We start from the raw sequence: 26132 nt of genomic DNA, 5'->3' as shown, positions 1-26132 counted from the left end.
CATTTACTGTTAGAATTGAACAGCAGAGTAAACACAAAGGTGTGTGTGTGTGTGTGTGCGTGTGTATTTAATGAGCATAAGACAGTTACACTAATGACTACACACCAGATGGGAGGCAGGTTCCATCCCATCGTTTGGTCTAAAAATCTAAATGCTTGTTATGAAAAAAAGTGAGTTGAGGTTAACCTGCCCATCCATCCATCCATCCATCCATCCATGCACCCATCCATCCATCCATCCATCTACCCATCATCCATCCATCCATCTACCCATCCATCCATGCATCCATCCATCCATCCATCCACCCATCCATCCATTCATCCATCCACCCACCCACCCATCCATCCATCCATCCATCCACCCAATCATCCACCCATCCATCCACCCAACCATCCATCCATCCATCCATCCATCCATCCACCCACCCACCCATCCATCCACCCACCCATCCATCCATCCATCCATCCATCCACCCAATCATCCACCCAATCATCCACCCAACCATCCATCCATCCATCCATCCATCCACCCACCCATCCATCCATCCATCCATCCATCCACCCACCCACCCATCCATCCATCCATCCATCCACCCACCCACCCATCCATCCATCCATGCATCCATCCATTGTTTGACAAATGCCGTGTGAATCACTCAAAACAACACACATGACACCAAGCTCTTGTGCCAGAGGTGGGAGCAAAGATGGGGGGTGTGTATGTGTGTGTGTGTGTGTGTGTGGGGGGGGGGGGGGGGGGGGGGGGGTATTGTGCGTGTGGGGCTGTGTGGATCACAGACCACGTGTGTTTGGAGGCAACATCAGCGCTAAATGAAAAGAGCATCCAGGAGATGGCGAGTGGCCCCCAGCATTGTGACTGGAGTCAATTCGACAGTCATCGTCATGGCCCAGGAGAACCCCCCCCCCCCCCCCCCCCTCCTGCTGCATGACTGCATGGAACTGGGACAGATGACTTCATTTTGACAGGATTATCCCAAACCTGGTTCTAATCTATATAGTACACATAACAGATTTTTGCAATATGACATGCAGGCAAGCACGGGCGCAGACAGCCCGGGGTTCCGCTCGAGCACCGGCCTCGCTGTTGTGTTGATCATTCCTGACAGACTGTATCACCTCAGAGCAACACACGCATCCAAATGTGACTTCATTACAACATCACCTTGAGACGTTTTACAAACACACGGGGGTGAACTCTGAGGGTCACATCCTGAACGGATGAATTATGATACACACTCCTGACCAAACAGCCGTTCCGACTGGCACGGAACCGTCGGGATTCTGGATACACTTAAAGAAGCCGACAACATTTATCTATATATATATGTATATAAAATATCTGTTAGATCTACATAGAAAAACACTGAGTTGCATCTCAGGTCAGTCAGCGCCATCAGGTGCTGACCAGGTTTGACTAGCTTGAAGCCAGGCAACAACCTAACCCAGAACTTTGGTCCGAACAGGCCCGCTGCTTCTTGGCTTGTGGGCAGCCACCGCTGGGCCACTTTGGGCAACTGCCCGGCAGAGCTGCAGGAGCACCTCGAAATGCTGCCTCAGACAGCCCCGCAGGCCTGGCGGAGCTCCAGCCGACAAGCTCTGGCCTAGTGCTCTAATGACTTACAGATTGAAGCGCGGTGGTATACATGTGTCAGAACAATGCCATGGGCCTGCTGCAGAAACAGTAGGAGGAGGAGAGAAAGGGAGCCCACGGCCTCTCGCCGTCCCGGCAGGCACAGGCTTGGCCCCTGGATTGTGTCACATGACGCTTCCCCACAACAGACCACAAATGAAGGATGTGGAGTGCACAAACTGCCAAGGAGGACAGGGGAGGGGGCTTTACAACTTAAAAGGCTTTCATCCGGTAAACTGAAAAGACATTATCATCTGACCTGGAGATGCCCCCAAGGAGGCTGCACACTATGGTGTGAAGACACAGGGAGAGACATTTAAAGCCTAACAAAAGGGAAAGAAGGCGGTGCAAACTGAACTTTTATTGTACAGATAAGAGAACGGTCCACTGGTGAGGTTTTGAAATATTTTCAGTAGTTTCTAGAGATGAAGGAATGATGCACCTTTGATATCAAACGATCGCATCAGCACGTATCAGAGTCCTGACCAGTGTTTCCAGTTTAAACAGATACCGTTTTAATCAACCCCACATCTGCACAGAAGGACTCTTAATGCTGGAAGAAAGATTAAAAACCAAACCATTAAATCCTAATTTTCACCTGTCCCACTGAACTACCGATTCACGCCAGTGGGAGGGAGCATGTTGGCACGTCCTCATCCCGGCTGAATGTCACGTTATTCCCTGCAGGAGGTGGACGCTTACCTAAGATCACGTGCAGTGAGTTGTAGTTAACCAGCCGGGCTGCGGAACGACGCCGCAAACAAGCTTCTTATGCGCCCCCCTCCCACCTCGGTACTGGCGGACTATCATCAGCAAGGGTCCGACAGTGTTGTTCCTAATTACCTATTTCTCCACTCCTGATCCAGTGGCTGGCATAATTAGTTACCTGGGGCTGCAATCCAATTTGAAGTGATGACAAGAAAGTGATCCATGAAAAAGTAATAAGTTAAATCCAATTTCAGCCTGCGTCTAATTAAATGCACATGGAACTAATGAGTCAAACCCTACCAATTCACTGATAATGGTAATTAGCAGGGTGGGAGTTGTGGGTTCTTGTCGTTGTGTCACTGTAGGTGTGCGGAGCAAAGAGGTAAAGGCAGCGTGGACTCTTTTAATCACGCGCGCCATTTTGTCAATGTAATTTACCGGCTTTTTGACCAGTCAAGTGTGTTTAGCTGGTTTCCAGCCCGCGAAGCAGCTGTTTGCATTTCCAGTCTGATTAAAGAGCCTCTGGGCTGCTGAGTACACGGCAGAGGCATCTTCATCCAGAGGCAGCAGTAGGTGCTGGGGGGGGAGGGGGGGCGCCGTTGCTGAAGACGTAAATCCAAAGAGCCATTTAATGCTGATCAATGCCGATCAATGTTTGGCTCCTGCCTCTAATGCAGGTGCCACGCGTCATTCTTTTAGACTTGGAAAGTGAGTTGCATGTCTGGAGGAGTGGAGGTCTCTGCCGTTCCCCTCCAAATGGAAAGAGCACAGAGATCAAGGAGGCCTTGTCCACAGATCAGGTGCTTTTATGGTCTGCCAGCTTACTACACAGCCTCATAATTGTCATATCATGTCTTGTGATGACCCAGTCCAGCTCAACAGAGAATCATTATCCAGGCTGTGTGATGAGATAGTGAACGTGTAAAGGGGGATCCTCGAAACAGTCTTTTTATTTTTTCCTTGAAAGCGGAAATGAGAGAAGACTGCGTGAGGATACGAGAATAAAGGAGAAGAAAAAAAATCTGAGATCTCCCCCACTGGCTGCCCATGACAAAATCACCCTCTTCAAAAAGAAATGGAACAGAAGTTCACACACAGCAACCTGATGTTTGTGTAGGACTGCTGCTGCCGCGTGGCACCGGGACGCATTTAATTAGCAGCGAATGTAATTCGGCGATAAACAAACACTTGTCAGGACCTTTTTCATAATGGCAGATTCAAGCAAGAAACGTGGAATATGCAACATTAGAGAGCAGGCAATTTACTCCAGAGATACCACAGCAAGCCTCTCTTCACAACACCGAGGAGGGGGTGGGGGGAAAGGGCCCGACTCTCTTTTCAATAGCTGAGTGACAGCTTGGCCAAGCTCTCTGTATACATTAATAAATTAGAATTTTAATTTTGTCTTTGTCTGTGAGAGATGGTCTCGTACTTCACTGTGTACCAACAACCGTCTGTATGCTGGAATCTGCTGTTTTGGTCCCCTCTGTTGACCTCTGCAGCACAATTCCCTGGCAGGCTGGGGAAACTGTTGGGTTTGATCCTTTCAACTTATGTGAATCCTGACAAATATGCACACAACTGAAAGGTCATCATAGTCATATTTCATCCTCTGGAGCTATTGCAAAGACATCTGCACAACAAAGAGCCTTTTTCCAACAACATGACATTAGACCTAGATGCTACAATAGCTCATTAAAAGACTCCCCAAAGGGAGACATATACATACGTGTGTGTGTGTGAGCGTGTGTGTGAGAGTGTGTGTGTGTGTGCAAGAACATATACATGTATATATGCATACACACATTTTTTAACATACACTATGTATACTGTTTTCATACAATATACATACCCACACACATCAGGGGCTAAAGAGAAATTTTAAAAACTATACAGAGTTCGCTCTAACCTTCCACACCATCATTCTCCCCCATGTTTATGTCCATCTATATATTGCCTATATACAGTATGTCTCCATTGAGCTGCTGCTGTTGGAACTGTCCTACATTAGCTTTTATTCTACTTTCTGTATGACTTTTTGATACATCTTCCATGAGTTTCCTCGAGAGAATTTGTGTCTAATAGACGTTGATTGGACTGAGTCTGGGGAACGAGTGGGCCAATCAACAGCGTCAATGTCTCCATCATCCAGTAACTGCTGACACACTTCAGCAACACGAGGCCCACATGTAACCCAGGTCAAACTGCACCAGCATGTGGTCACACACACGGTCTGAGGATCTCATCGTGGTTCCTCCGGCTACAATGTGACAGAAACCAGCAGATGAGAGTTCTGCAGGCTCTTGTTGTCCTCCCTTCACCTCTCCTGGTACCTCCTCCACATTCTGGACACGGTGCTGGGAGACACAGCGAACCTTCATACATAAAACTTCCAACGTCATGTTGATGCACAACCTGAGCAACTTCTGTGGCCTGCAGATGCCACCTCAGTGCAACCATGGAATGGAACTCTACCCAAGGACCAGGAGGAGATGGAACCTGTCTGTGGCCACCATCTGGAAAAGCATTTCTTTGCAGGGGATGTCATTCTAATTGACTGTATTCACCTTCTGTCAGTGGATTGTGATCAGTGTACAGTTACACTGGTGGTGGTTAAATTAGGTGGGGGTTAAATTAAATGAAGCTCAGCTAAAGTAACTACAAACAGAACTACACAAACCTGAGTGCGTCCGTGTGCACATGCAAAGACAAAGATTTTTGACCCATCTCACTCCTGTGTTGGGAGAATGGAGCTCGCGGTTATTCTCGCTCCGAACGAATCTTTTTAGATATATTTTTATAGATATTCTTGAGCTGGGGTAGTGCTTTGGACTCTCCTTTTGTGCGCTCTCTCTCCGTTCCCTCTCTTCCTTCTACGCTTCCACATGTTTTTCCGGCTTTAACAGAGGCCAATGACCTCTTAAACTAAATGGAGAGAAAGAAAAGACCTTTCCAGGGCAGAGGTCAGGAGCAGCCACACATGCTGAAGCACGTTGCAGAAGTGGAAAGTCTGCTAGTAAACAGTGGGTTCACTGGCTGGACACGGACTTTTTAACACCTGGAAATATGTGTTTAATATTCACTACTATGTCTGTTATCCTTTTTTCATACATGTGCGTGATGTTAATGTTAATTACGTGTCTGCTGTGTGTTTGCTTGCACGTGTTGATGGATCCCATAATGACTGCGCATACATACTGTAACTGCTGCACTGCCAATTTTAATTTCCTGTTTGCGAGCTTCGCCTGGTGCTGTTTCTCACACAATGTTCTAGCACGAGTTGCACAAGTTCACCGTGTTTATTATTTTTTATAGTAGCGACCACAAAGCCAAATAGCCGAGCCATCCGCTAATCTGGAGCAGCAAAGTCGCTGAGAATAACAAAATATTTACTGCACCTGTTGGCTCTGCTGCTTGTCGGTGGGTTTCGGGGACTTGTGACCAGTGTTTTGTTGCTGCGATGGAGGCGGCTGCTGCTGCTGCTGCTGCTGCTGCTGCTGCTGCTGGAGAAGTATCTGCCGAGCCACTTGGAGAGCCTACAAGAGAAATAGTTGTCTAAATAATAGCATATTACAATGGTTCAAAGTAGATTCTCAGTATTCAAACTCCCTGAGGACACTTTGTTTCCTATTATTGGAGTGAATGTATTCCATTACAGCTATATCCTCTTTGTGTTGGGTGACAAACAGAAACTACAGAGTTGTTTTTTTCACGCAGTCCTATTCAGACGCAGAAATCTGCCCGGCGTTAAAAATGCTTTCATAACGACCACGTGTCAAAACAAATTCAATGACAGAAAGAAGAAAAAGAAAAAAACAACCGGAGCTCCAAAAGAAATATTTATCTACTGATCTCTGTCACAAAGAAATCACTGCTTCTGATCCTCCTTTAATTCAGTCACGCTCACACAAAAGCAGATTTTTAAGGCTGCTTCTCATATCTGTTAAGGCCGCGGCCTTGTCGGTGGAAAACAAAATACAGTGCAGTCACATGTTTATTGCTCCAGCTACTCCCTTTCCCCTTATGATAAATAATCAAACATGCCATCCAGAACAAACAAAGCTGGAGGGGCGGGGGTGGGGGGCACAGTGGTCTTGAAAACGGTCAGCAATACCAAGAAAAGCAAGAGCTGTGTTCCCACAGTGAGCTGGCTGGGCTCACACCTCCACCATTAAACCATCTGAGTAAATAAGTTGCCTCATTCTTTCCATGTTCCTCCATTTCTCACCCAATTAAACAAACACTCTCATCATTCATCCCAGCTCATCTCACAGGCGGACAACTTGAACGCTCTCCAGTCAGTGATTTGGAAAGTGAAGAAACGGAGCTGTGCTGCTGTGCTGTGCTGCTTCCATCGGCCCAAACCTGGCCAAACAGGGGGCAGAGAGGCATTTTTCTGGCTGGGGGGGACACAAGCACCTCAGAAAAAGACCATTTCTAAACCCTACAGGCAACTTTGCCGGTCATCTCCTCTACATCTTCCATAACTAGTTGACAAAAGATAGTTAAATATTGTGTTATTACAGATGTAGATATGTTCACTTGACATATGATCAGCCAGTCTTCCCCTCACTTTCCTTATTCCTCTCTGGGATTTGGGGGCAAACACACTGCTGCACGCTTACACACCAAACCACGGTAACCATGTCATTTGGTTGAGAGTTAAATCACTCCTGGATGCTGCTCAGTCAAAACTGACTTGGCCTTGACATTCTGTGCACGCACGCTACAATTTTTCTCATAAAACCTCAAACAGGAGAAAAAACAAAAGTGCTACAAAATGAAAAGTTCTGAGCTACATTATCCACATTTGCAATGCAAGGCCTGTTGTGCCGAAAATTGACGATACACGGCTGCAGCCCGTAGACTGGCGTGTGCGTAAGCGAGTGAAACCCATGAAAGAGTGTGAAAGTCAAATCTACAGGGAGGGTGAACAGAAAGCTCAGCGGATGGATGAAAAGCTACAGACAACTATGAGAACCGGCTTTAGTGCCAGTGAAGACAGACAATACTTTAAGACGGAGGGAGGAGAGACAGTTGGAGTGAACAGCTGTATGACTGTCTGTGTGTGGGTGTTGTGCTTTGACCTTCCCAAACACACGGTTGTCAGATGACATCATGGAGCATAAATATGACCAGAGGCTACAAAGGCAACACTGTGAGCATTTCAACCATCCCAACTTTGAAGTTCATAAATTCTCCTCCTGTCTGTCTTTTTTTCTCTTTGCCCTGATACAAAGAATATGTGCACAAAGCAATGTAACCAATTCCGCATGCCTAATTGCTCTCTTCATCACAAATTTAGGGGGGAGGCCCCCCGCAAGCCACTACACTCATAAAGAAAGTGCATAAATTGAAACTAGCAACTACACGAGCAACACTCCCACACCTCTGCAATATTTTAAAATGTTACTGTCTGATTACGTAAAACAGAGAAGAAGAAGCGTGACGTGGGGATCAGTAATGAGTCCAGACAAATAGCGCACGCTGGTGCATCATACAGAGAGACCGCATCAGCAACCGAGGTGATTAAAAGAGTAAAATAAAGAGAACACAGGGACGTTTTCATCGAAAAGGAGGCCGTAAAGTCTACGGTGGAGATTAAACAAAGTTCACTGTTTTCCTTTCCACTCATACCGATGACACATGCAATGAAATTTGTTGTGGCGTGCGTGCACGTCTGACTGCAACCGAGGGTGTTGGAACAAAGAAGTTGAGTCAACACTTATGGATGATCTATTTCTGGGAAGTTTTCTTACAGTAATATTCATATAAAGTAAAAGAAAGCAAAACACAGCATGGTGCCATCTCGAGACAGGCAACATCTGCCTCAGACAGGGCCAGGGCCACCGAATACGCTAGCAAAAACATCACCTTGGATATCTGGAAACATTCTTTATGTTCAGGCCAGGTCATTGGACAACGCTGGTGCTGGTTCAGAAATGGACGATCGGCTGAAAAGAGACAACCGGAGGCCCAGAGAGTGGAGCTGAGAACCTGTCGTGAGCTCTTGTCCATGTTTAGGAAAGCTGCTGTAATGTTTGTACTTTACAAAGCCCCCAGAGCCGGCATGCCTTTCACAGGCCTAATGCACAGCCAAAATAACCTATTGTGAGCCGTGACTGCGGTGTTTACACAGCAGCCACTCCTCTTTTCCCTTCTCCTGCTCTGGTATTCAGTGTCTCTTGAGTTCCAGGTCAGAGTTACCTGACTCCAGACAGATGTGCTATTCCTAAATAAAATGGGAACTGGGGACAGGGTGAACCAAAAACAAGGGCAACAATCAGATGTCGGGGTTCTATACAGGTGGTACCACCTTCAAATGTAGCCCCACTTCCAGCCCATCCTGCAGTCTTGGACCAGTATCTTCACAGCCTCTGGACAACCTTCATATCAGGTTGTTTCTCATATTAAGTCCTCTTTCAGACCTCCAATGTTCAAATGTTCAAACGTGCTAAGTAAAAAGAATGCGTTTGATCTTTCCAGAGCGTATTAGTGAACAGGGGCAGGAGCATCTCGTATTGTCCCTGGGCTACCACGCTGTGATAAGGGAACCACTAAGAACTGGATGTCTTTATGTGCAGCCTGCACATGTGGATTATTTACAGGCTTTGGGGTTTCCTGCTGCTAAAGCCAGCTCTGGGTGTCTCACAAATCCCAGCTCAGAGCACTGCCACACAGTCAAGACCGCTCTCGGCTAAATCCCACACTACACCTCTTTACCACTGCCACAACAACCAATATAGTCCAGATAGCCTCATTTCCCCCCTGTGATGTGCAACTGTACTGACCTAGAACAGCAATGACACGCACGTACGCACGCACAGCAGCACAATGTGTCAATGAAAAGGAATGTGACAGAGGGACAGACATGTGGAGAGAACGCTCTTCAGGGAGCGTCAGGCAATTAGACACAGGCCAACGTCAGTTTGTTCCTCTGCAGCTTTACAAACGTCCAGCTTCTCCCGTCACACCAAGAAGGTCCTGAACGTGAACTGGTTTCAAGCAGATTGCTTCTAATTACCAGAGGATGTGCAAGCAGGTGTCACCAGATCCCAGTGGCCACAAAAAAAAGAGCCGAAACAGAAAGGTGCGCATCATTTGCATGTATTTGTGTGTGTGTGTGTGTGTGTGTGTGTATGTGTGTGTATTCACTCCAGGGGCATGTCCTGGAAGCCTTTTATAGTCAGACGAGTGCGGCTCACAGACAGCCAGCAACAACACGGCTAATAGGTTACCTGTTAATGCAGTCCGGCTCAGAAGACACTGGGCCCTCTGGTCTCTCCGTGGCCCCTGTGGGGCTCCAGCACTGCCAGCCTAAATGTCAAGGTTATCCGCTTGACTTCCTGACTGGTCGTCTCATTGCATGTCTCGTCTCACCTGACATTTATCACTTCTGCTGTTTTCCTTTCGGTGACATTGCTCTGTGGCAGCCAGACCGAGGCTCGTGTGGAATTCACGCGAACAAAGCAGCCAAAGTTGTCTCATTATGTGTTAAACTGTGTTGTTGTTTAATGCTTTTAATTTTAAATCATTCAAATTGCACATCGTTTTCTTTTTTATTTCACAAAGGCCAATTTTTTTTTCTTTTAATATCCAAGCACTGAGGATCAAGTCTGCTGTATTTATATTAATTGCTTTTTTTTTTCTTGTCTCCTCAGCAACAGACGTTTATCTGCAATGCAAAGCAGGAAAAGTCTGCTTTCCAACTAAGTATATAATTAATGCCATTTCCAAAAAGCCACTCCACATGGAAAACAGGCCCCATGCTAAAACCCGGCACATTACAGGGCTCTCGCAACTACACTCTCCTGTCTCTGTTTAGATTTCCAAACTAATTCATGTAGAATACATAAATAAATCAACGTTTTTAAACCACTTCAACCCATTAGATTTTCTTCCTTTGCGGCACTTTTCAACTCATCTATTAATATTTATGACAACACTAAACATTCTGAATATGGTGTTTGAACAATAAGTGCACATCTTCACCTATGACAGAAATGTGAGCTTAAAAGTCTGTCTTGTTTGTACATCACCCCCCCCCCCCCCCCCGTAACCTGATCAACCTCCCAAAAACAGCCGAGGCAGCAACCTGACAAATGTTTTTATAGGGGGGGAAAAAATGATGGTAAGAAAAACAAGAACAGTTATTAACTGTGAGTGTAGATAGAAGAGAGGGGGCAGTAATGCGGGAGTGATGATAGCTCAAAGGTGGTGGGGGGGCGGACAGAATAAGGGTGTGAAAGAATGAAGAGAGAAGTAAAAAAAGGAAAGAGCTGGAGGAAGACGAGTGTATCGAACAACACCCCAAGCAGGCAGTGTGGGTGCGCAGGACCTGCTACGGAAAAGGTCACCCCCCCCAACACCCCCCAACGCCACCGAGGTCAGCTCAGCCATGTGGGGCTGAGCGCTCGTCGTTTGTAGCGTAGCCGCACGTAGCTAGCAGCTTATAACAGATGGCTAAAGAAGGCCTGTGTTCAGAGTGGTACACACACACACACACACACATACACACACACACACACAGAGGCAAATAACCTGGGTTGTCACAGATGCTGTAAAAAGGAAGAAAGATGAAAAAAAAGCATTTGCATGCTGCAAACACTTAATTTAGCCACAAAAATGCATGCAAAACACGTGGGACACGCAACAACAGGCAGGAGAGCAGCACCAGTCTGATCATACAAAACAACTTCCCCTCGCTGTTTAATAACGGAGCAGACCTGAGTGAAAGCACTTCTTTCCCCCGCCGTTAATAAAGGAATGGTGTGTTTATTGCTGCTATAGTGTGGTGTAAACTCATAAACACCCTCCCAGAGTACAAGAGAAGCTGTCACGCTAAATATTGTTTCACTCACGATCGCTCTTCCACCTCAATTATGCCTTTCAACTTCACAGGCTCAGTATGATAAAGTGGCAGTAAAAATCATTCACATTAATACTCCATTGTGCATCTGCTGCTAAAGGTAATTAAAGAAGTAAATGACTCATAAGAACAGACATATTAGCTGCAAAATGAAAGGCAACTGGGCTGCCTCATGAAAATATGTACCATTAAGATACAGCATCTTCATATTGGGGTAATCAGCTCCACTAGCCTGATGCTGATTTAATCCACTCCAGTGGAAAGTCTATCAGCGTACAGCCGCATGCAACCCTCCCCTACGCCGACAGACGGGCGTCTGACTGGAGCGGAGCGCTTCCTGTGAATGGACCTGCTCAATGAGGGAGGTCACACACGGGGAAGTCAGTCAGAAACGGAGTCAATGAGGAGTGTCATTCAGATGCAGATGGAGGGAGGCAGGAGATGCGGCGATCTGGGAACAGCGCTCAGCCGATCTCAGCCGCTCCTCTTTCCCTGACCTTAGCTTTTCGCTCTGAGCGCAAGATGCTCCAGGATACCCACCGGTGAATAGGGCGATAAAATCTGTCAAGTTGATAAAATGGGAGGAAAAGAGCAGAGGCGCGCCGACTGCGCCGGGTGCTTAGCCGGACCGCGAGGAAACACGCGCTCCTCCGATTGCATCTTCGTTAGAACTGTTGCATCACCCGTGTTGTGCTTGGGAAAGTGGGCGCTTGCAAAAGCCCAGCGTGAGACCTGGAATACTGTGAGCAGATTTTATCATGCGTGAAAGACATTGTTCAAAATGGGAAGATCTGTCTGCCCCGGTCTCATAGATGGAGGACTCAACATTATTGATACACTGGAGACAACCAGGATATGACCAGTAAAACCCCTAATCTTTCAATTTATTTGTGGTGAATATAGATGAATGCAGCCTACAGACAGCTGCAGCACGGTGCTAATGCGGTGGAGGAGTGGTTGGCGAGTTGCTATAGCTACGCAGCCTCGTGACGCTCGGGGCCTGAACCGACTGCCTTGTTTTGACCACTCAGCTAATTAACTCGGCGTGGATGCAAAAGTTGCTCATGGAGATGAATAATGCCCCAAATCAGTAAAACAGACAAGCCCGACACCGCCCGAGGCTAATTTTAGCCGCTCCTTCAAGATGGATTCAAAATGACACGGAGCCAAGGAGCCACTAAAAGTGCCCTGTTTATTGAAGGTATTTGCTATTTTATTTAAACGCGGTGACTTTTCTTCTCCCAATATTAGTTGCGACGGATTTACCGACCGCGCTGAGGCGTTTACGAGTCTGTCCCTGCGACGTGCTCTGCCTTGAACCGCGCTTGACCCGAGACCCGACACATCAGGCGCTACTGAAGGAGAATTCCCAGTGTGTGTGTGAGTGTAAATGTGTGTGTCGGATGAGAGTTTCTCCAAAGCAGAAGATTTTCTATAAATCACAGGGCCGTCCAATTGGCTATGGATTGAGTTGCAGCAGGGAGAGACAGCTCCCTGGGAATAGCAGGGTCTCTGCTGAAGTCATTCCAAGAGGGGTAATACGATCCCGTGTTGCCAGGAATAAAGGAAGGAAGGAGAAAAAGGAGGGAAAAAAATCTGATTGCCCTGTCCATAAAGAGGAATCATCTCCAGCAGGGTCAAACACATCCCCTGTCACTCTGGACCGTGATGCATTACAGTCTCACAGACAGATGAGCCGGCACATAACCGGTGTCACTTTTTTCATGCTTCATTTTTAAGAATATGAATCTCTTCCTGACATACTGCAGCAGGAAATGGAAGATGTATGGGCAGGCTGTTTTTAAACTCCAGGTACAGCAATGTTTAAGACTGACACTGTTATAAAGTAGATGTTTGAGCAAGATTATCTTAAACAGCCTAAAGTGAAACCCAGTAATGCTTCCTCCCAACGGCCAACCCCAAATGTAATCAAACAGAAACTTTGTTTGCTTTGTGCTGACAGTTAATATTGCACGACAATAGCTGCACAAAAATATAAGTCAGCCATAAACACTAAAAACAGCCTCCTCTGTTGACTTCCTCTGCTGCGACGGCCGTAATAGGCTGCTTTTTGTTAACGCAACACGTATGTAAAGCTGCAGAAAATTCACATTCAAACGAGAAAATAATGTACCTGGCAGGAGAAGAATGTCAACAAATAAAGAGTCTTGTTTCCTTTAATGAAACTAAACTCAACTGCTGTCCAAAAACAGTCTAATCAATGCAACGGCCTCCAAATCAGCAGCGCCATAAAGACCCATTTGAATCTCCTTTATTGTCATCTAGTTCCTGTCATATTACGAGTCCCATCCCCTAAAATAACATTCTACATTCCACAATGACAAGTTCTAACAGAGCGATTCATATAGAGGCGCTTGAGGCAAAGAGCACGAGTCCATACGTTAGAACACTTCTCCGTCCAATATTCTGCCAGGATTTGTTCCACCATATCTGTCATCTTTTGAAAGCCCAGCCTGCACATCCACTGCTCCCTTTATTCACAAGCACACAGAAAAAACCCAGCGCACGACCCTTTAACAAGGTCAAAAAGAGCATTTTCTTTGGAGAGTGACTTCATGCCAAAACAGAACAACCATATTCAGTCTTCAGCCTTCCTGACCTAGCAAAATAATAATTTAGAGACAAAAAAAACCTGTTTGGAGCAGAAGCTAAACCACCTCGAGCTTAATTAAGATGCGGAGCGCGGTGTGGTGACAGAATTGGACGCCCTCAATCTGCCTGCGCCACCTTCAGCTTTAGGGGCTGGGACCTGAGGCTTTAATAAATGTCGCAGGAGAAGGCGACCACAACTCATATTTAGTTATGCACTAATGCCGAAGGATTGATGGATGGAAATATTAACAGCACATAACAAGCTGAGGGAAAGACGGGCGCGGAAAAAGAAAAACAGGTTCTGATGCTACTTAAACACCTTAAATAATAAAACCAGTTGATGAATGCGTCCAGATGTTTCATTTCCATTGATGAGCGAATGCATCAACATGTAGAATAAATCACCCCCCACCCCCCACACCCCCACCTGACAGAAAAGCTTGACAGTGGAGGGTAGGAACGAGGGGTAAAAGCAGAAAGCAGGTGACAGGAGGAGCCCAAACAACAAGCAAGGCAAAAACCAAGGGCATGTGGGCGATAGAGCTGCTGCTGCTGGGGTGGGGGGGCGGTGGGGGGGCTGGAGGGGGGATGACAGACTGCTGTTCAACTCCATTAGCTGCTATGTGAGAGGGGTGCATCTAGCAGCACACGACCTGTGAAGAATCTTAGATCTCACTCTATCTTGGAATGGGGATTGGTGCATTAATTCTAGGAAACTGGGATCACTCAAGCAAATCAAATTACTCTCATTAAGTGCAAGAAGAAAACTGCCTCAGTAATAAGTATGTATAAAAAAAGTATTTATTACCAATAATCACCTCTTTAAAATGAGCTGGCTCGCAACTGATTTTATTTTTGCTGATTAAGTTTAAAAACGGGGAAACAAGAAAGGGCACATGCGCGCATGGCACTCACACACAGGCAAACACACACACACCCACACTCATACACACCTCATGGAGTTTATGAGAGCGAGCCATACAGTGATTAAAGGGGAGGGTAAAGGGATACGGAGCTGGAGGGCCTTGGAGAGGACGTGCCTCACCTAGTCATAAAAACACACCTCTGTCTTCAAGCCAGCATCGGAATCGCTCTGCACAGGTTCACTTGGAGGTGAATCGCCAAAGAATTTACATGCAAAGTAGCACATGTCATCACTCCAGACGCCGCGCTGGGTATGAAGTGGTGGAACTTGGTGCACACGCACACACACGCACGCACACAACGGCCGCCACATATTTGGAGCAGCTGACCCAGGACAGGCGCGCCCGGGCCTACCCACCGAGCTCTTTACACCCTCTCGTTTGCATAATTTAACGCCACCGACAAACACAGCTAAAGAAAACTGTGCACACAATGACAAGTCTTTGCTCTTCCGAGCAGCGACGCCGCTCCAAACGGGCGCCATGGGCGTGCGGTTCGCAGTGTTCCATTCTTTGTCCGCGCCATCGATTAATTCCACGTTAAAAAAGTTAAAAGTTAACAAACAGAGAAACAGTAGATAAAAAACAAATGCAAAAATCAATTAGGACCGGCGGTTACTGGGTTATTCATTTACTGGTTCAACATAATTACCTGTTTTTCTTCCACTCATTTACTTCTTTATTCATGGGGGACGTCGGCGTCCCCGCAAACCAAAGGAAGGCGCTTTTTGTGATGACTCAAATTAAACACGAGCTCCTCGGAGGAAAACGTCTTTCAGACGACAACGCCACAAACCCGACATGTGCCAAAAACAAACTTCCCTGGAGTCAAACGAGGGATTTCTATTAGACGGCAGCCTACATATGGACATTTCCAATTTGGCTGCCCAATCAGGTAATAAATAAAGAAAATAACCCGCTGTATCAAATCAGGAATCAGTTGTAGAGCGTGAATTACGACAAAGGGAGGGCCGAGAGCCTGCACCTTCCCCTCCGTCTGACGCGGATGCTTGGCAAGAGGACAGGTTACAGCAATACGGCTGCCCCGTGGCTACAAATCAGCGGCTGCGCTTCTGTGGCTGTCAATCACAGAGGCAGAATCCGGCGCTCCCCGTCCTGTCTGTGGTGATTCATAGCGGGCAGAAACAGGAGATGAGCTGGATTCATGGCAGCCTACAGATGTTCCTGCCTTCTTTTGAAGAAGGCTGTTAAGACGTCTATAAAGTGGGCTGCTGCGCCACAGAGTGAGAGGTGTTGGACGAGAGAGGCTGTGTTAAACACCTCCGAGCACGGGCGGTCGCTCTGCCTGCACAATATCCCATTAGCACTTTGTAAACATCCAGCCATAAAGATAATTATTTTGATTGCAAAACTCTGCTGAGGCTTTTCTTCTCTTCCTCAACATCTGGTTAAAATATGGGGTAAGTGCTGGCTCCCTGGCTCCCACTCAGGTCACACACACACACACACACACACTCACTTATCAGGGGAGAATTGAGTCACTTCCCACCATCTAGTTTACAATTTCTTTTTCACTTCTAAAGTCAAAATGTGTGGCCGCTCCTAATGCACCTGCCAGGAAGTGTTCCTTTATTCTGGGATGTGTCAGGACAAGTATTTAGCTTGATGATCACCCAGGTGGGGGTAAAGAAAAGGCCCAAATCTCATTTTAATCCTGCATATTTTTATTGAGGAGACATCCAAAAAAAAAGAATTTTAGGAGCAGAAATATCCAGGTTCATCTTTATTTTAAACAAATTCAGCATTTCAGAACAATTCTTCCTGCATTCTCCCCACATCTTTGTGTATCTGGAGTCGTGTGTCAGACAGGCAGGAGGCCTCAGGAGTAACTGAGAGACTGTGATAATTGCCCAAGATGCTGCTGCCACAGCCCCCCACCCCCACCCGTCCTCTCACCTTCTAATCCCAGCGGCACCTTTTTCAATTTAACACAGGACTTGACCAGGTTTCACTCATCGCAGGGCTCCGGTTCATCTCTGACACTTTTTACATTAGAACACAGCTTTCCACTGATTAAAAAAAAAATCCTCTCCATCAGTTTGGTGAGAGGTAATGTGAGACGGGTGTCCATTTCCTGTTCGCCTCCCCACTCCACCCCAAACCAACCACAAATAACTCACAGCCTCCCGGGCCTATCTTGATTTCACTGCAGAAGATAAGGACACCATCTATTGTTTTCATTGAGCTTGAGTGCTAAGACAGAGAGCACAAAATTACTCTCAGATTGAGATAAATACGCCACAAATCGTTAATTCAATCCACCCTGGAAGCCGGTGTGGTTCTGAAGGGAGGGCACTGCGATATCAAAGGAACGCGCCGCGAAACCGGAGGCTGCGGCCGGCGTGCCGGCGAGAGACCTCATCAGATCGAGGAGAGAAACGGCCTGAAACTCGAGTCCCGAATCCCTGCGGAGGAACACGGAGCTGAGAAGGCGTCCAAATGCGCCGCTTTTCTAGAAAAGGATTTGCGAGAGCGTCGGGTTAAATGCGGCACGCTTCCGAGACGTCCGCGGCACAAAGAGGGTTGAGGAGGCGGCGCGTGGGCACAGAGCAGCGCTGCCCCTGATGGCGTTCTGGAGATGATGGCCGGAGACAGGCAGGGCCACTCAGCCCGCCTGCAACCAGCAGGACCGGCCGGACGTTTCCCCGGAAGAGGCGTCCGCCCGGCCAGATCTGATCCACCGACGCAGGTGCCCCGCCACGGCCATCGGAGATGGAGGTGATGCTACGTGGGAGCGGGCCCAGAGGACGACTTAGAGAAAAGGCAAAAGGGAGACGGCGAGCCGATGGCGAGCCGACGGCGCCACCCGCTCCGAGGCTCCGCGTCCTGCGGGCAAAGCCTCTCTCTGCTGGAGAGCCAGGAGATAACACGCTGGTGTGTCTGAATAAGAAGCGTGCGCCTCCCAACGCTCTCCAGCAGATCAAAGAGCCCGGCATTGATATGCCGCAGACCGTCTGGCGTTAATTATCAAAAACTCAAATGGATAAATAAATGAGCGCGCCCGCCTGTCCAGTGGAGTTATATAGCAATTAAAAACACAATTCTGCCAGTGTCCAGCTGACATTTCTAATGGTCCCTTTAAAAAAAAACTACTGACAAGGATGTTATTAAAAGGTTGGAGAAATTTGCATTTTTGCAATGAGGGAAAATAAATATAATGTTGAGTGAGCAGATAAGAGTTCAGCAACAAGGCGTCGGCCTGCTGGAAAACATTTGAAGAACAAACCTGAGCTGCTTTGCTTCTTCCCCTGTTGCCCTGCAGATATTTTACATTATTTAATCCAAAATACCATCTTTTTGATTCTAACTTTTCTTTTGCATGTTAATGTTACAAAAGAGCCCTTGGCTATCTATGAGCACAATTATTAGATATCCGCAGAGAGAAATTGAAAAATTAATCATGCTCTCAGTTTTGTACTTATCTGGTCCGTTGGAAACGGCTCCTCTGCTGCCTTTCCTCCGACGCACCATCTACCGATTGCGTAATGGAGATAGTTGCATCAATACAGTTATCAGACAGTCATTGACAGACTTGTGCCTGACAAAGGATCCATTAATAGCACTTTTAGGGGTGGAATTATTGGGAAGAATATATTTAATTGGAACTAGGATAGTTTCTATTTTTGTAGGGGATGGAGGATAATCATAAACAGGGCTCTCCTCCAGCACCTCCAGAGTTAAAACACACCACCCTCACTCCCCCGAAGGAAGTCGGCCTAGCAGCCAGACAACGATGAATCTTACATATACAGACAAATTTCTCCATCACCAAACACAGACACAGGAAGTACGCCTTTAATCATCTAAAGCATCAGAGGGGATTCGTCTGAGAGGACTTTTATGTCAATAGGCGCAGACAGAGGGAAAATACATCTGTTTGCCGTGAGCACAGGCTGTTAGCGACACATTAACGCGCTCACTGGTTTGCATTTTTGGCCATAATAGGTTGCGTCGTCGCAGACAACAGTCGCAAATAGAAAACTGCTTAGACAGGTTTTGTGCTGTTACACATCCACACAACTCGATTATGCACCAGGCGCCCTGCAGCTCCCCAGGAGGTGGAGTTCGGCCTCTCTTTTCCTATTTCGACGACACACGGGAGTGAAGACGAAATGACGTGAGGTCACGTGTGCCAGACGTCCTATAGAAGTTCAGGAGCTGATCTAAAGGATTCGACTCTGCCTGCCTGAATCCTGTGTTTCCCATCTGGATCACGGCAAACTACGGTTGCACTTACTCAATTTCCTCCAAACCCGAGCCCCCTCCCCGATCCCACCCACCGACACACACAAAGACGTGCACGCAGAGCCCCCGGTCTGAGCGCCCTCCTCCCCAAACAACTCTTTCTCTAACATCTGCCCAGAAGCAGCGCTGCTGCCTTTTGTCCACTCACTCTCTCCTAAGGCATGTCATCCAGCTCTAATCAAGCAGAAAATGGTCATAAATATTTCTTTCTGCTAGATTTCACATTCGCATTTCACGCAGGGACATGATATTTTCCCCTTCCTCCAGGGAGTACCTAATGCAAAAAACAGTTACTTATATTCCAGGCTCATGTTCCTTCAGTCAAATGCATTAAAAAAAAAAGGAGAGGAAAAGAGAAAAAGAAGGGAGGGGAGGGGAAGGGAAGGCATAAAGGACTGTCTCATTTTCTGTGGCATTTACTGGCCGGCGCCTCACAGCCGTCCACTTACATCATGTCAAAGGTTGTAAACAAGCAAATAACAACAGCTCATCAGAGACTCCAGCGGAGCCGCACCTCCTTCTCTGGAGGTCTCTGCAACACCGACCCAGGAGGAAGAAACAGTTGTTTTTCTGTCCATTTAAATAAAATATAGCTCCCGCTTTTCTTTTACAGCAAGAAAAAGGACTTGCACGAGGCTTATGTAAGGACCGCGGTGTGTCCGGGCTAAATATTTATGGCACGTGTCATTCACAGGATGCTGCCGTGCCATCACTGTTATTTATGACCACACATCCCATCACGGCACATCATTCTCTAAATGGTATACAGCCATTCACCAGTGAATACCGACCTGGGCCATTTTTCTTTTAAATAGAGGCCGTGTCACCGCTGAACATGCAAGGGGGTTGCTATTAATCACCGATACACGCTTTGATGGGCGCATGCATGTCAAACAATCAAATTCACTGGGAGGGAGCCGCACATGGCGCGGCCGTCCACACACATTTACTTCAACGAGGCCTCGTCAGCACTGGTGATTTGTCAGAAAGCACCTTGCACGCCAAAAACAGCTGTCAAAGTTTCTCCAGAGGAGCTCGCACACACGCACACACACACACACACACACACACACACACACACACACACACACACACACAGTGCTCTGGAGCTGTCGCAGCAATGAATATTTTATTCCCGATCAACTTTGTAAAGGGATTATTCCAGTTCTAATGTGTCCATGTTCACTATGGGAGGCAGCTCATGTCCTGGATCACACAAACACACATCTGAAACCACATTTTACTTAAACAAATTGAGATTTTTGCTGTGAACTGCAGCCCAGCACGTATGTCTCCCTCTAATGGTGTCGGCCACCATTACACACCGGAGAAACGACTTCAGTGTAACCTGTCCTCTACGGCTGCGGTTGTTCCTTCTGCTCTAAAAATAAAACCCATAACTCTTCGCTATCGGTGATCACATTAGCCTAAAACCTTTCCTATATCCACGTTTTATGGTGTGGGGAGCTGAAACAGTGCAGTGTGAGCTCCTCACATGGGAATAAATATAAAGACTCTGCTCTCCGTCCTCGGCGAGTTCTGTACGATTAACAGTTTAATGCTCCCTAAGTTTTGGTCCTTTTGAAGCTGCGGGATGGGCAACAGAATTCCAGGATACCTTAGAGTCTGTGCGCTAACAAACGGATGGAAAACGTGCATTTAACCGTCAGCGTCGAGGTTTAAAACTGGAGCAGGTCTCCCCCTGTGGCCCCGCCTGGCCCGGCCGTGCAGAGTAATGCTGAGACTGAACACTGTCATCCATACTGTGTCAGGAGGTGATGAATAAGATATAAAAGGCAGGCTAGCTACAGCGTTTTCACATTAGCATGGCTGTGTAGGGGACGCCCTCCATGCATACATGCATGTCAGCGGGGGCATGTGGTCACGGGCGCGCGAACCTCCGCAGGCGATGGCAAACGCCCCAAAGATGCCGTCATCTGCCACGAGCACGAGGTGGCATTGAAACAAATAAGTGTTTTAAGGGGAGAGAGTCCCAGTTTCAATTTCAATAGCTCATTTAACCCTTATCTGCCCAAATCCTTGGGGTCCATTCTATGTTAATTGGATCTACATTGCACTAGCATTGGGGGTGTTAACAAGCACAGCCTATGAATATTAATTACCCTGAAGTTTTCTGCACAGGAAAGACTTCACTGATACATATTAATTCTATGAAGTTTTTAAAGTAGCGCTCTCATTAAAAATGAATAGGCCTTGTGCTTAAATGTTTTCCCATGAGGCATTGTGCATCTTTAAGTCTCATCTTAATAAATTGGGTCAGATCGGTTCTCCTTAATGAATGGCTCCGTAAAATCACGTTATTATTCAACGACATGTAAACATTCCATGAGGACAAAGAGAGGGCTTTTGTTGAAACGAACCCTGACAATGGTTATTAACGGCAGTCGTGTCTGAGCGCGCACTCCCCCCACCGCAGCCTCCTGAGGCCATCTTAAAACAGTTACTTATTTACAACACTAAACACACACGTTGTTCAGCTAAACAGCGCAAAATTACCCTGCGTGCCGGCGTGTGATGAATCGTGTGTGTGTGTGTGTTGATTCAGGAGGAGATGCTGGCACTACTTTAAATAAAACACTGAAGATGCATTAGTCCTCTGGCTTGCCGAGGCCTCTCGCTAAGCCCTTTAAAACTGATGCAGACGTGTTTCCCTGTCTGCCTCCAGCCAGCTGCTTCAAACACCTGCTCCAAGTTTAGAGTTGCCCTCTTCAGCGTAAACACGCAGGCCGCGGCCATCAAAGACCGTCCTGGCGCCGCACGACGAGAGCCACTTCACTCCTGCTAATGATACCGCCATACGCTGACATCGTTTACGCAGGAGACGTCTGTACGCGTGCACGTCCTTCAGAGGGTTCCTCGTCCAGGCGTCCTCCGCAGGGACAGAGCAGATAAAGCCTCACACACAACGGCTGCACACTCAGAGTTTCCCCGACTATAAACACTGAGAAACAAGATTAAAATAAAGAATCGGCTCTGGGTGACAACTGGACGCTCGGCAGCTGTCTTATTATTCTAAAAGGCCGTTTGTATAAAGCCGGTAAATGATCTAATTTGTCTCCAGGATTCTCTGAGCCGACTCCGACTGTTTCTTGGTGATGATGCAGAGGGAATTACAGGGTTTGTTTATTTGGAACGCCGAGGGTGCAGCGAGTGGAGTCCTTCATTCTGGGATTCTTCTTTTTTTTGTACATTTTTGAGTGGGAAACGCAGGAAACGATTCTTGTGCATTTTTTTTCTTTCGGAGGGGGGGTTAGTGGGTGGGTGGGTGAGGCCCCTAGAACTGGTGAGTAAACAGGATGTGGACCAACACGTCAAAGTCTCCCTCCTGGGGAACACCCCGAGACAAAGGAGGGGTGCTGGTTGGTTTTCCCCCAAAAGCTTTTTTTCCACATCTACTTGTCTGGACCATTCAAGCAGATGGACACAAACAAACAAACAAACAAACAAACAAACAAAGCGCACGCATTAACATTGTGTTAGTGTGTGGAAACAGACGGCAGAGCTGGTCAACGTGAGCGGCCTCACCTGGACGCTGCCATTTTAGACCGTCCCAGGCACAGCGAGCGGGTAAAATGGCCACATGCCTTAATTCCCTCCATGGGAGAGATAAAACACGAGGTTTTTCTTCTTTAAAGTGTGATTAAAAAGAGGACAGAAGTAGCCAGAATGTTTTCATTTCTTTCTCACACGCTGTGTTGCTTTTCCTTTCATAATGGTTCCGCTTTTTTCGACATAGCCGCACATCACTGTTCAATCTTCACCTCCATCTGCATGATTATTAATCAGATCACACATCAATTGCCAGAACCAGAAAAAAAAAAAATCAGTGTGTAATAAAACTGTCATGTGCTGTGGTATAAAGACAGATGTTGCCAGTTGTGTGATAACATAATTAAACTGTTCTGTGAGGGATTCCATAAAATTATTCAAATTGGACGAGCACTATCATTTTACCAATAAAGCAATTTAGGGCAATATGCAGTGTCATAACACTGATGTTATCCTCGCCGCCAGATTTTCCAATAAGTTGGTGCTACCGTGTTCCCAGCTTGGAAAATATGCAGGAGTACACAAGGAGATACCCGGAAGCTCATGGGAGTTGCCGGAGTTTGCGCGGCAACATGATACTGGGGAGTAGCATTTTTCCAATATTTAATTCTGTAGCACAAATACAGATAGCAGCAGGAGTCCAGTTCGGATTTATGCTGGGAAAACCGTGTTCCTGTGCTCCTACCCCTCCGGTCCACCCAGTGGGTAGCAGAGCTGTGAAGCAGCAAGTCCTCTCTGACCTCCTCTCTGACCCGCTGAAAGCCTCAAAGTCTGACCATTAGCTTACAGCGGGAGCAGCCCGGCTTCACTCCTCGGACCTCTACTCGCTCTCTTCCCCGAGCCGCCCGTTTATCCGGCATTTCCTCCTGTCATTTGAAAAAAAACCCCACACTGTCTGACGACGGCTTGGACGCGCATTTGCAGCTCCGCAGGTCTCCGCAGGTCATTATGCAAAGAGGAAAGCTGTGCTCACTCAGCTCTTTCTGCAGGCCGCGCCGTTACGCCGTGGCCGCGCCGTTACGCTGTGGCCGCGCCGTGGCCGCGCCGTTACGCTGTGGCCGCGCCGTGGCCGCGCCGTTACGCTGTGGCCGCGCCGTTACGCTGTGGCCGCGCCACACGCAGCCAGAGATGAATGAGGATCACACCTGGCAACCTCACGATGATGTAAGGTAGATTTCCTTCCATTCGAAGGTTATTTGGACGGTTAGATGGTCTAAAAAATGATGGAACTGTTCATATTTTCCATAGATTGTGAGTTGGGAGGCGAGAGGTCACAAGTTCCAACAGGTTTATCAGCGTGTTTAGCAGACGGCTGCAGCTACACGACACAACTTCCTGTTGCAACATCACTTAAATCACAGAGCTGCGTATTGCCAAACACCCTCCCAAGCTATTGTTTTTTTTGTTTTTCCTTCCTCGGCATTCACTTCCTCATGAGAATAACGTTCAACCACGACTTCTGCTGCACAAACACAAACAAGTTTGCATTTTCTGCCGAAGCCTTATCAACATATGATAGTGGCGCTCCCTAATAACGTGCACTCATATATTATACACAAGCATCTGCATAAACAAGTGTGTGCAGCCCGACGGGGCGGCTGCAACATGCCCAACATGTGCAAACACACTGTTGACCCTCACAACCCTCAGAGATCAGAAAGAAAGAGCACTTTCTTTTCATCCTCTCCTTGATAAACAGTATTCGACTTGCTAATAGAGATGTTTAAATCGGGCTTATGGTCCACTTCACCCTAAATCTGACTAGTCGAAAAGATGAATTCCCCTGTCAGGATAGAGATGATCAAACAGATTACAATTATTTCATCCCCGTCTTTATTAATGAGGACTGTCTTTCATAGTTATGTTCACTAATCAGAATAAATGATATGCCACTGCCAGGTTTGTTGTTCCAGCTCACTCAAGGGCTTCTCAGATATTTGAGACTAAAAAGGTTTTAGACTTCTGCACCATCTAAAGAGGTAATAGCATCCCGGGTGAAGAACAAAGATTGTTATGAAGAACAAAGCCGGGGTAAGGGGGGGGGGGACGGTGTTCCTGTTTGAATCGTGTTAGTCCAGGTTGCAAATAAAACATAAAAGAAAGAGTGTGAAATGCCACAAAAGTAAAAAGTTATCAAGTAATTGGGGGAAGATCGTAAAGCCCCGGGGACAATTAACATGGTTCATGGTGCATGAGTGAAAATCCTGGGTCAGTCTAATGGGAGAATTAGGACTGGCTGCCTCCCAGTAAGACGACCCACACGGGCAGCCCAGTCTCACCAGCTGAGAGTGAGACATTTTATCTGCTCGTTCCAAAGCCCAAAAATAACAAACTAATACACCGCAACCCTTTTCAACTTGATCTAATCAAGCACAGCGTTTAATTTCTAGGGGGGGGGGGGGGAAACAGCGTAATACAAATAAAGGAAGAGAAAGCGTAAACTCTGGAGGGTAACAGTTCTTCAGCCTGGAAAACAGGGGCTACGCTTGAGCGGGGAGGATTTATTTCAGCCCCTTCTCGGTGTCAAGTGCACATCCGCGACACGTTTCCCTCTTTTTCCATCCCTCTCTCCCTGCATCAATTCATCAAAGTTGTAGCCCTGTTGTCTTGGAGAGGCAAATCCGAATGTGCCTCTGGCAACCAAAGAAGGGAAAGTCAACAGGAATTAAGTTTCAGCGCAACTGTTTATTCAACTGTGGCCTACAGTTATTGAAATTTTATCCCCGGTTTTGTGTGACTGCTGCGGTAATGAATTCAGCATGGCTGTGATTTTCTCACCGATGACATGCTCGTTGAGAGGTGGGGTCTGAGCCTGGGTGTGCGGAGCTCAGGAACAGGATCGAGAGGCTCAAGAGCTCATGCTGAGGAATGAGACACACCCTGCCCAACCAGGCCTTTGCTTATGTGTGTATTTATCCCAACGCTCAACAGCCCGACACCTAAAAAAACACAGTCCAGAGGAGAACACAGAGCGTGCTGTCATCACAAGGATGACAGGCGGACCGCCACACCCCACCTGACGCACGCTTAATACGGACATTTTCTTTACGCTGGAGATTAGAGGTCATTACCAGCAGCAAGTAAAGGAAAGTGACCCAGAAAAACCTTTCCAGTGTTTCCAGCGACAGCGTTGGATATTTTGTATTGACTACTTTGTTTGGATTAACCTCTTATCAGCTCCAACAACAGAGCCGTTACTGTGCCGCACTGATAAGTGGCCAATATGAAAAATGGCCAAGTTCTACAAGTTGTCGTGCCCCCCCCCCCCCTCTCTCCGGTTCTCTGCTGCAGCGTTGTTGCCCTCCTTGTGCACAAGTTGATGGATGTGCTGTGACAACAGACGGCGGCACAAAGCCTGCGCATCATCACCAAACAGCTCCTGACAACAACCCTGGTCGTCCCGTCGGATGGAGCCAGATAGCAGAAGACACGCTGATCTTTTCAATGTGCTTTCCTTAAACTGGCTGTCGTGAGCCGCGCATAACGCTGACACCAACAGAAAGAGCTTGTCTGTTTGGCTCACCGTGGAGACG

The 26132-nt window shown here is 47.2% G+C and overlaps 1 protein-coding gene across 11 annotated transcripts in view; it reads right to left on the bottom strand.

Moving 5' to 3' along the window:
- foxp1b (forkhead box P1b) overlaps positions 1-26132 on the bottom strand; it is a 119012-nt gene that overhangs the window by 37551 nt on the left and 55329 nt on the right. For all 11 annotated transcript variants that reach the window (XR_003886064.1, XM_029826996.1, XM_029827001.1 and 8 more), the window contains one exon: positions 5757-5894. Coding sequence is in view for 10 of the 11 variants with exons in the window: in XM_029826996.1 (XP_029682856.1) it covers positions 5757-5894 (138 nt within the window). In the remaining variant the exon portion in view is untranslated. The remainder of the gene's footprint in view (positions 1-5756; positions 5895-26132) is intronic.

This window comes from Takifugu rubripes, chromosome 19, assembly GCF_901000725.2.
Source record: "Takifugu rubripes chromosome 19, fTakRub1.2, whole genome shotgun sequence".
Classification (NCBI taxonomy): domain Eukaryota; kingdom Metazoa; phylum Chordata; class Actinopteri; order Tetraodontiformes; family Tetraodontidae; genus Takifugu; species Takifugu rubripes.
Note: the sequence above shows the minus strand (reverse complement) of the source record. Positions and strands in the feature narration are given on the sequence as shown.